General features: G+C 43.8%; 1 protein-coding gene across 3 annotated transcripts in view; it reads left to right on the top strand.

Annotated features, from left to right (window-relative positions):
- SENP5 (SUMO specific peptidase 5) overlaps positions 1–11,877 on the top strand; it is a 34,540-nt gene continuing 22,663 nt past the window's right edge. Inside the window, exons 1-2 of one of the 3 annotated variants that reach the window (XM_083612798.1) lie at positions 1–154; positions 10,116–11,644. In XM_083612798.1, the coding sequence (XP_083468924.1) occupies positions 10,147–11,644 (1,498 nt within the window). In that variant the 5' untranslated portion in view covers positions 1–154; positions 10,116–10,146. Of the gene's footprint in view, positions 323–10,115; positions 11,645–11,877 lie in introns of all 3 variants that reach the window. The other 2 variants (XM_083612799.1, XR_014547892.1) reach the window with 2 other exon arrangements.

Raw genomic sequence — 11,877 nt, 5'->3', positions numbered from 1 at the left:
CTTCAGTCCCTTTTCTTGCACGCATGCGCAAACAGGTCCGGCAAGAAGCAGCTCCTAATCCCCTCCCTCTCACTTCCTCCACCCCCGCCTCTCGATCCGGAAGCTCTCGTCGCGGGAGAGTGACGTATAGAGGCGCTGGGCCGGCCGCTGCCGTGTAGGTTGTGGGAACCGGACCCACGTGAGGTGTCGCCGAGCGGCTGCCGTCGCCGTCGCGATCGTGGAGTTGGGAGGAGGGGGGGGCGGAAGGAGAGAGGGGAGGCGGGTGTTTGCGGGGGGCGGGGAGAGGCCCCTTTTCGCGGCCGGGATGCGCCAAGCGACAAAGGTACGGGCGGCTCGAGGGGCGGGTGGGGGGCGGGGTCCGTGTGTTTTGTTTCCCCTTCTCTTCACGCCCCCCTCCCCATATTCTCCTCAGAGGTGAGGGGGCCCAGCAGGTTCGCAGGGGGTCGTGCCTGAGGGTGGGGGGAGGCTATCTGGCCTAGTCAGCCCCCCTGACCTGAGGGGCGGGGGGGGGGGCGGCCTCCTGCTGGAAACCTTTCGATTCCTTCCTCATAACGGTGGTGTCTTTTTGGGGGCGGGTGGGCTCCCCCCCTTTTTTTTAGTTTGGAAAGAAGGTGGGCCAGACGACGTGATAAGTTTTTATGCATGGCCGGAAAAGCTTTCCTTTCTCCCTCCCCCGTCACCGTGCCCCCTCCCCCCCCCCCGCGTATGTGGAAGGGCTTTCTTTTGTCTTCTGACTGCACGCCCTTGGGTCATCACGTTTGTCGATGCAAGGGACCACGAGGGCCTTCCAGCCAAACCCGCTGCAATGCATAGTTTCACCAAAGGCAGAGATGTTTTGCTCGTGCACACTGCAAGGGAAACAGCTGAGTATGTCCTCAGATACTTGCAAACATTTATGTCCTCAGGTGTATTCAAGCATTTGTTCTTCATTCAAAGAAATGCTAGAAACAATACCTTTATCCCTAGCTCATAATACTAGTACTTGAGGTTATCAGTAGGATATTCAGGACAGACAATTAATTTTTCCACACATAATTTTATGCAATTGGGCTGCTACGAGCTACTGTGGTGACTGCTAATTTAGATGGCTTTAAAGGGGGTTAGAGAGCCTTATTTTCCATAAATTGTATTTCTGGTTACTGGTCATGACGGCTGTATGAAGTCATCAGATTCAGAGACACTCTGCCATTGAATACCACCTGTTGGGGGGTGGCAGTGTGAGAGGACTGTTGCCTCCATGCCCTAGTTGTGGACTTCAGAGGCATCTAGGTGGCTCCTTGGGAAATGGAATGCTAGAACAGTGTTAGAAACTGAGATATGAAAGCTAGGAGCTAAACAGCACTTTAAACCTAGGTTAAGGGCTCAACAATGGAATGTCTAGGCGTGCTTTTTTATAACAAGAATACAAAGCTGAAAATGAACTGCAACTATTATGTTCATTTTTCACATGGTCTAGTCCTTCCCCTACCCACCCCCCTGATATTCTTAAGAGGGTCTCTTCTCCAGTCTTCAGAGAGTAGGTGGAAGTGAGGAGGCAGGAAAAGGTCGTCCTCTCCTTCCACTCTGCAGTTTAAATCTGAAATCTTAGGCACAGTACCACATCAAAAGCTCAGAAACTGCTCAGACTAATGAAATTCCCTGTCGTAAAATGCTCCTAGAACAATGTGAGTTTCGAACACTCTGCTGGAATACATGGACCTTTGATCTAATCCAGCACAGCTTTTCTTATGTCCAAACTCATTTATCTGGAGTTTGTATCAACGAAAGTTTACTATGTGTAGAGTTGGAAAGGACCCCAAGGGTCATCTAGTTCACCCCCTTCAATTCAGGAACCCTGCCAGCAGCCATCTGTGCATGGGCTCAAACCACCAACCTTCTGGTTAACAGCCAGCTGCACTGCCCCATTGTGCCACAAGTGGCTTGGTAATATCTCTTTGACCATTCCCAGGGTAAAGAGCCTGGTCATAGGTGGGTGGAGCTGGGTTCTTTTGAATATGCATGCTGTTTGTACTGAATATACACTAATACCTTCATGAAGTATTTAGACATGAGCAGAGCAGGGAGCAATTATCTGTTGGCATTATATGCGATAGAAAAACAACAATCATAATCTCAGTGACCCCTTTGTTCCTTAGTCTTGGTGGAATTCTAGAAAGTGCAGTGAGTTCAGTAGTTATAACCTAATTCATACTGAAGCAAAATGCAAATTATACATAATATCTGTCACAGTTTCTTCAGAATTGGATAGAAATGCTTGCTACATTTGGCTAAAGTAGCGTATATTCAACTCATGTTTGTGTCATAATGTATAATTCCAAAAAGGCCTTACTATTTTTGTAGCTTCTGTTGAGGAATTCCAACTTGGCTTAGAACACCTCTAAATCCTTGTTGATTCATTAAAAGCTTTTGTTGCTCAACACAAGGTGTTTAATTGGCTTCATAATCTTTACTTCTGCAAACTGTTCTATGCCTGGCCAGACTACTTGTCTGTGTTGCCCAATATTGTCTACTCTTGACTGGCGGTGGCTCTCCCTGGCATCTAGCAGAGGTCTTTCCATAATATCATATATATATTCTCTCATATATATTTATATATATATTTATATTATATATTTATATATATATATATATTTATATATTTATACATATATATATACACACACACACACACTTCTCTACAGTAATTTAAGCTCTGCATTGCTGTGCTTTATTATTTAAAAATGTTAAGAAGAAGTTACTTGTGCCTTCTTTATGGGTTACCATTGAGGTCTACGCAGATCAGAGATCTTTTAAAACAATAACAATAAGAACAAATATTATGAAAAAGTAACTTCAGTTACTGTTTGGTAGCAGTTCTGCAGGTTGGACCTTGAAGTACTTATAAGCATTCTTAAATTTGTGAAGTGTGTATTATAATTCAGATGTGCTCTGTTTATTGATATGTCACAGAAAGCAGTTGAGTTTTAAGCGAATCTTGATTAAACTAATGAGAACAGGAAGTTTTAAAGCAACATTTGCAAGAAATATGCAGAAATAATAACGGCATCAATAATGGAGTGCTTGTTGTTGATGTTTAGTCGTTTAGTCGTGTCCAACTCTTCGTGACCCCCTGGACCAGAGCACGCCAGGCACTCCTGTCTTCCACTGCCTCCCGCAGTTTGGTCAGACTCATGTTTGTAGCTTCGAGAACACTGTCCAACCATCTTGTCCTCTGTCGTCCCCTTCTCCTTGTGCCCTCCATCTTTCCCAACATCAGGGTCTTTTCCAGGGACTCTTCTCTTCTCATGAGGTGGCCAAAGTACTGGAGCCTCAGCTTAAGGATCTGTCCTTCCAGTGAGCACTCAGGGCTGATTTCCTTAAGAATGGATAGGTTTGATCTTCTTGCAGTCCATGGGACTCTCAAGAGTCTCCTCCAGCACCATAATTCAAAGGCGTCAATTCTTCGGCGATCAGCCTTCTTTATGGAGTGCTACTTCTTTTCAAGTGACCTGCAGTTCTGTGCATTCTTGGAAATATTTTTTTGAAATGGAGGAGTGGGTTCTTCTGAGTAAATTTGTATAGGATTGGGATGTATGGGAAGTACAGAAAATCAATTGAGTGACTTGGGCTGGAAAGGAATGAGACATACAGAGTCCCTGCATTCCAGGATGCCCTAGGCCAATTTATACAGCTTATTGGAGGAGGGAAGAACAAGATTTGGGATCTTGCTGGTTTTAAGATGTTTGGACAGTCTTGGCTCTGCTTTTCTGTATTTCCCTCCTTTTACAGGCCTCCTAGTTTCTTATTGAAAAATCTAAAGGACAAGAGTTATAAAGTTGTTTTGCAGAACATTATCGGTGTTGGTATGAGAACTTAACGCCTTTCAAGTCCATGTGCAGTGATGAACTACATGGCAGTGCATCTGTGGTGGAGGTGATGCAGGTGGGAAGAAGACAAAGCTGATGCAAGTTGTTCTTCCTGACTCCATAAACTGAGGCCTAACATGTAATTACAAGTCAGATTCATCTGACTTCAGGGATATATCTAGTTTACACAATAAAGACTGCTGAAAGAGCCTGGCAAAATGAAATTATTTAGGTGTGAACAACTAGATCTTAAGCAATTTAGAACTTGGGCAGGAGTCCTATACTTTGATGATCATGCTTTTCAAGGTACAGGAGAAAGGAGTGTGAAACTGAGGAGGAGAAGGAACAGATTGGGAGAATGGGGATAGTAGCTTCTATTGAGCATCCTTGAATGCAGCACCCAAGCGTATTGTATATCTGAGTAAACAAATCTTTTTTGGGGGAAAATATACATTATATAAAATAACTTTTAGTGTTGGGAACTTGGTGCAGAAGGACAAGAGTGCATAGTGCTTCACCAGCAGAGATTGATTCAGCAAGAAGTGCACCACCAGTTTTGCAAAGTACCGTATTTTTCGCTCTGTAAGACACACTTTATCCCTCGTGAAAAGTAAGGAGAAATGTGTGTGCATCTTATGGAGCGAATGTAGGCTGCACAGCTATCCCAGAAGCCAGAACAGCAAGAGGGATCGCTGCACAGTGATCCCTCTTGCTGTTCTGGCTTCTGGGATTCAGAATATTTTTTCTTTTATTTCCCTCCTCCAAAAACTAGGTGCATCTTATCATCTGGTGCGTCTTATAGAGCTAAAAATACGGTAAGTTCACTGAATACTATGAAGATCTACAGAAATTCTCTTGCTGATGCAGTGAACAAAATAACAAAGCAGTATGAGGAGTATTCAATTATTTAGGGTGGGATAATAACATGCAGCGTCCCTGTGACCCCAAAATGTTTGTGTGATTATAGAGAAGTCCTCCCCACCCCACCCTGGTTATATTCTGTATGTTAAAACCTCATTCCTCCTCTGTGTGTAGTGTTACATACTTGAATATGTTTTAGCATTTAAACCCATTTTGATTGTTTTTGGATTGAATCGGGATTTCCCTATGGCAATGGTTATTGTAGAGGAAGGATGAAAAAAATTACCCACCTGCTGTGCCAGTCAGAAATAATATTTCTTCAGTCTGTTTTGTACTAACAGTCTTATTTGTGCCAAGCGTTGTATGGGAATTATAAGACACCCCCCCCCCGAAAAATCAGTGCAGTTTTGAAAGCTTTAGTTTATGTTACCATCATGATTCAAAGCGGTGTCCAAATATATCAGAGCATGGATAAAAACCTACCCATTAATCTTGGGAAGAGTCATGCAAAATTTGGTTAAAAGATGTCCAAATTAGTAGCAAACAAAATATCCCGAATATGTGTTAGATTATGTTGATTATCCTCTCCAGGAAGTTCTGCTGCACATATACTTGTTTCAATACTTTCTCATTTTCACGATGATTAAACTACTTAAAGTAGCAAAAACCGCTGATTAGCAATTGTTTTCTAGTCACATCTTTCCAGTTTGCCCCCTGGCACTGAGTAAGTTGTCCACTTCTGCTTTTGGAGTTTGCCTTTGTTGCTTTTGTCACTTGCCAATGATGCGGTCAGCCCTCAAATGTTGGTACTGTACTAGAATAAAATGTCTGGTTTGCAGTAATGTCTTGTGCAGCACATACAAGTCTCCTAAAAACAAAACACTGATGTGATATAGTTTTAACTTTTAAATGTGTAAAATGAATTGATTTTGTCCAGTTCATGGTGTCAGCTAGAACTCCTGATGCTCTGCCCTTCTGTGGATAGTATATTGAAGCTTTTATTGTCACGAAAGCTTCCAAAAAAGAAAAAGTGTGGACAAAACTCTAGGAAGGCTTCAGTAGCCTCTTTGAATGTGCGGAACTTTCCGTGCATAAGAATTTCTGCTGCTCACTGTTGTCTGAGCAGTGAAAACAGAGGCTAATGAGTTGAACTTTCTGTTCTGTTTGTGCTTCTATCTTCATGCTTTGTTGCGGTTTTTGGTACTGGCATGGGAATGGGGGAAAGAGCAGCAGCAAGCTATTTTAATGTTAATAGTATGTGCATACTCAGAACCTTTTTCCCCACCCCTAAGCAGAGTTAGACAAAACAATTGTTTGACTCCAGTGCCTATTGTTCTTGGCCATTGGCTATACTGGCTGGACCTGATGGGAGTTGAGAACCTAAAGCAACCAGACAGGCAGTGTTAGAAACTGGGATGGAAAGCTGTTCACCACATGGCTCCTGGAACCTGGGTTATATGTGCAAAAACAGAATGGCTAGTTGCCCCCCCCCCCAAATGTAGCAGCACTCTCTATTTTTTTGTAAAGAATTTATTTGGTTCCTTTTACAATTAGTGGTATTTGGAGGGTTGTAACCAGCCATAGCAAAACAGGTTATACAGAGAGGACAGTAACACACAGTGAAATTCATGACTGAGTGGGGATTTGAACCCAGGTCTTCTAGGTCCTAGTCCTACAGAGTCCAGTGTTAGAAACCCAAGATATATAAGGTAGGGGCCAAATGGCTCCTTGAACCAACGTTTCAGTCACCAAAACGGAATGCCTAGTCTTCTTTTTCAAATGATGGACAGACTGTGATTGATTCTCAGTTAAACATCTGGATAGTTCAGATGACAGCCTTGAGCTAGGTTAGCAACTTTGAGAACTTAAAGAAGAAAAGTCACGTAATCCAGGGAAAGTCCACACACATATACATTGGCCTATTCCTACCTCTCTTTCTTAATGGTGACACGGACCATTCATAACGTAATAATATTCTTCACAACTGTGAGCAGGGCGGTGGGGTAATTGAAGAGAAGCTACACCAATTAGCTATAATTTGTTCACTGCTCCTGCTCAGTGTGCACAGAAAAAGCATTTGGGCTCCTGACATTCATTCTGATTGTTCAGATAAAATATAACTTGATAGAATTCTACAGGATGGGGTAGAAGTGTGTGAAAACAGTCAGGATTCAATGATTTCCAGAAATGCACCTCCAGATGGTGGAGATGCCAGGCTCTTTTGTTGCCCATAAGAAGGCTATTATCATGCCTATGTACTGTCTTACGGTTCTTGTTCTCAGTTTGGTTCTGCAGCAATATATACTCGTGATGCCTATATGCTCCCTCCAGGTTCAGACAATATGCATCTGAATACCAGCTGCTGGGGTACAGCTGTGAGAGAAGGCAGTTCTATCAAGGTTCTACTTTTGGTTTTCCCATATGCTTCCCATATGCTTTTGGTTTCTCACTGTGGGAAGTGGGATGCTGAACTAGGCAGGTGTCTAGTCTGATCCAGTATGGCTCTTATATTCTGACATCTAATGCTCCTAATTTTGCCACACCGACTCCTGAAGAGAGGCCCTAGCTGCACCGATTTCTAAGAGCACATGTCAAGTGACGGATCACATTAAGTTTCATAGCATGGCAACCTTGAAGGGTAGCTTATTTGAGCCTGGGAAAATATATCTAGCTGAGAGGCAGTAAGTTGCTTCTTGTGTATTCAGAGGAATATGTGGGCTGCTGAGCAGCACTGCCTTTGCCCTTGGCTTTTCCTTCCTTCCTTCCTTCCTTCCTTCCTTCCTTCCTTCCTTCCTTCCTTCCTTCCTCTTGCTCTCAAGTGTGCAACAGAAGCTATTTTTGATCCTCTCTTGCACTTTCATCAGCAGCTGCACGTTTCGAAAAGCACTGGGTATCCTCCAAATGTACTTTTCATCTCACTTCAGCAATGCTTAAAGGATTACTTTTTCACCGTTTCTATTCAGCGAGCCACCTGCCTTCCTTCCAATTGAACCTCTTCAGCAAACAGGCATTGACAGTTCCTGAAAGTATGACTCTTGTGCTTCCTGTAGTCTGTTAAGCTTCCCTCCCTTGCTTTTCCGTTACCTTCCCCGTATTTCCTTCCTTCAACTTTGTTCTGACTTTTGTTGTATTGAGCTATGCACTAATCAACATACACTTCTCCTCAAGAGGTCCTCTTTACTGGTTGCTGATTGCTCCTGTATCTAACTGTAACAGAAGAAGCTTTCACTGTTCATGCTCTTGCATTACACATCACCATGGCAGTGGGGTTGGACTGGTGGAGACTTGAAGGGAAGGTCTGTAAAGGACCCTGGCAGTATAAAGCCAAGGTAAAATAAAGTGGCCAAGAATGAACAATTTGGGTCACAGGGAAGGGCTTAAGTTTCCACTGTCACATCAAACTACTATCTACTTCCTGGCAGAACTGCTAGTTCTGCTTTTGTCTCCCTTATGGTGGACAAAAGCGTGACATAGTTCTCGGAAGCACAGTACTTGTCCAGGTGTTGGCATGTTTGGGGGATCTTTTCCAGGGTGTTATAGAGCCCTGTATGCATCCTGATCCCTCATGTGATGAAGAACTGCACCATGTCAGATTGCCCTGAAGTGAAGAGTCATTTCTCCTTGCCCAGGCTGCCTGTGCAACTTGGAAGCCTGCTCTTTCAGGAGTTCCAAATTTCACAGGGGACCCTACCTGTTTGCTCCCTTTTGCAGACGTTTGCCGCCAATATATGATTGGAGATGAGGACTGCAAGGTAAGGCAGAGCTAGCTTGTTGGTCCGCACTCTCCCTTCCACAGATCTAATGTATCAGAACACACAAATAAGGGTCAAGTTAAGGAGCAAAGTAAACTGAAGGCGCTAAATGGGATTTTTCCAGCCTTGCTCACAATGTGTATTTGCAGTTTTATAGTGATTTTTTTAAAAAAAGATTGCGTAAAGTTTATATCTGCAAATTCTAAATACAGTTCTTCAATAAATAAACTTTATAGCTAAACCTAAGCACTATTAACTAATTAAATACAGCAATTCTTGTAAATCTTCTTTAAATATACTAATTAATTACTTGAAAAGGATAACAGAAATCCAATTCTTTTCAAAAGCACATTTTAATTTTAATTGGGCTATTTAAGCAGACTGTAACTTTCAGTCTAGCCCCTTTGCTCTGTAGTTGATGCTTCCTAATTTTGTTTATAAAAAACAAAAATGAGATCCAAAACAATCTCATGTCCTGTCATTCATATTAAGGTCTCTCTCTCTCTCCCCCTTTTTCTTTGAAAATTGCCATGTCCACCACATATGATAATTTCTGTTCTTTTTTTCTGACTGCTTCCTAATTCTGTTTAGCATACTTGGGTTGTCTTCTCTTTTTTAAAATAATAATAATAATAATAATAATAATAATAATAATACCAGTTACAAATAGCCTGCAACACTGTGCAATTTTTCACTGTGCTGAAAAAATAAGACAGTTCAAACTGGCTAGGGGTGAGGTTATACATTTCATAATAAGTATTTGTATGGTGTTGTCTTTCACAACCTGGTGCTCTCTAGAAGGTTTGGATCACAGCTCCCAGTTGTGCTGGCTCAGTCTGATGGAAGTTGTTCCCTCCAGATGGGGAAGGCTGGAATAATGCCTCAGGTGTTGGAAACACTTCACAAACAATTTCTCAGTAACCCTGCAAGGTAGGCTAGCATTGCTGCCATATTGCAGATGGGGCCATGTCCCTGAGCTTAGTGGCATTTTGAGGACATCTGCGCCTGGGAGGAGAAACTGTCTTGTATTGCTAGCCACTGCTCTCCCACCAGATCTTAAAGGAAAAGTAGCTTATTTCCCAAGATGCCTTTCTCAAATTTTCCCATAACCTCTTGTCTTCCTGGCAGCACAGTAGACATCTGGTTCATAGCTGTCAACTTTTCCCTTGTGAGGAATCCTATTCAGAATAAGGGAATTTCCCTTAAAAAACGGAAAACGTTAACAGCTATGATCTGGTTTGCAAAGGGATGCAAATACACATGCAGAATTGGGGGCACATTGGCGACTGGAGGAATAAGGAGTGGCTCAACAAATTGGGGTGGAAGTCAAAATTTGAACCATGTCAAGTGTAGCTCTGGCGAAATGGGCATCTTTAACACAGATCAGTAAACAGGAGAGACTTGAGTTCTTCTGCATTGCACCGATAGGCAAGGGTGTGGTTGCCTCTGGTCCAATCAAACAGCAAGTTTTTAATGATCAGGAAAGAAGCCATAGTCCCTGGTATGTCTCTGCAGTCTCCCTGAGGAAACTTACCTTGCTGCATGCAAAAAATGGGTTCTGAACATTTTGTGTTGCTGGAGGGCTTTGAATGATGGAACTTTTTAAGTTTTCTGCGGTGTGACTTGTTTCTTTCTTGTGTTTCCTTTGCTGTTGCAGCTGCACTTCGAGATCATAATGCAGCAGAAAAATGAAAGAGCATAGGAGAAAAATACAGCGGAGAAGTCGGTTGCTGGCCGGTTATCGAAAATGGACGGTGGGATTTTGGGGGCTGAAGCAGTACTGCTTCCAAAGGAACCGTCTTTCTCTACTTAAAGGAGGGAGGCGAGGCACTTGGACACCTGTGAGCCTGAAACAAACGAAGCCCTGCAGAAGCAAGAGTCTTTGGCTCCAGAGGAAGTGGGCTCCTGAAGTGTTCCTAAATGCAAACCCCCAGCAAGTTGTACCTTTTGAAAACTGCACCTTTCCACAAAACATACACAGAAGCTTTTTTCCTTGGTGCAAAAGTGGAGGACCTGTTACAGTGGCAGAGGAGCTGGGTGGCACATCCTTTCAGAGCGAAGAACTTCTGAATAAATTTTGCAGTTTAACGGTTGACTCAAAGCCTTCTCAAAGCAAGCAGTACAGCACCGAGACCAGCAATACTACCTTCCTGGTAAAAGAGGATGGTCTTGCTCGGAAGGTGGGCGAGAGCAATAACGGTGGCGTTGAGGTTCTGAACAACTCCAGAAGGAAGTGCTGCTGCCAAGGCCTGGAGCAAAATGGAACTTGTGACCTCCTGACTATTAGGAGGAGGCCTAGATTTAAAAGGTGTACTTTAAAAAACAGATCTGTATTTATGATGTATAAGAAACTTTCTGCGGTCAAGTTTTGGATTAGAATCGCGAAATCTCGTCCCAGGTTTTGGAGAGGCAAGACGTGCAAGTTGAGCATAAGGAGGCCGAGCTGGGTGGAGAAAGTAAGCAGAGATTGGCAAGAGGACCTCCGCCGAGGAGTCTCTGGGGCCTCGCTTCCCTCTTGGAAACTGAAAAGTAAATCCCCCTGGAACCTGTTCAGCTTGTCAGATATGAACAGTCATATGCCAGGACCATTGATTGAGGAGAGTCAAACACACCTGCCTGACGCCTGCCTCACCCAGGGCGCACGCTTGCCGTGCAGGGAGCTCCATTACAAGGAACTTGCGCCCAGAGACCAAAATGGCATCGCTGAGCCCTGCGTGCCGGAGTTGCATGGAGCAGAAGCGGCATGTGGAGCACAGCCTACTCACAAGGAGGAAGCGCGGAAGGCACCCGCACTGGACAGCTGCCCTGATAGTTTCGTCTCTGTGACAGAGAAAGAAAGCTCGGTTTTAGGTCCAGGAGATGGAGGAACAAATCAGTTTACGGGTGCCGGCGAGACAGTGCTGGGGCCCTCCAGGGCGGATTTGGGCACAAATGACGGCTTTGCTAATGGGCCTGCTTCCGTGGAGCTGGCGCAAAATGAGGACAGTGGTCAGATGGAGGTGGAAGGGCCCATAAACATGGACGTATTTGGTGCAGAGCTCTTAGATCACCCGTACTGTAAAAGCCCTCATGATGAGCCTCTGAGAGGAAGCACAGGACAGAAATCAGGGACCCAAAAGAGTGGGAAAAGAAGCAGCCAGAGAGCTTCTTGCGTCAGTGACGAGCAGTTGGCTGTGTGGCTTTGTGGTATATAGCAACACTCTCTTAATGCTTATTGCTGGTTTTGTTTATTTATGCTATGAATCTAAGTGCTGTCCCTGTAGATTATAATGACATTTTATGCACTATTGTACTTCTTGCTATATTTATTGTGGGTTTGAGATTAGGATGTTGCACACACAGCAGTTCAGCTGGCCTGTCCTTGTCGTTCTAATGATCCTCCAAGCCACATACTGTGGCTTTTGCAGGAATGCAGCGAA

Source organism: Podarcis filfolensis (genome assembly GCF_964270895.1).
Source record: "Podarcis filfolensis genome assembly, chromosome: 5".
NCBI lineage: Eukaryota > Metazoa > Chordata > Lepidosauria > Squamata > Lacertidae > Podarcis > Podarcis filfolensis.
Note: the sequence above shows the minus strand (reverse complement) of the source record. Positions and strands in the feature narration are given on the sequence as shown.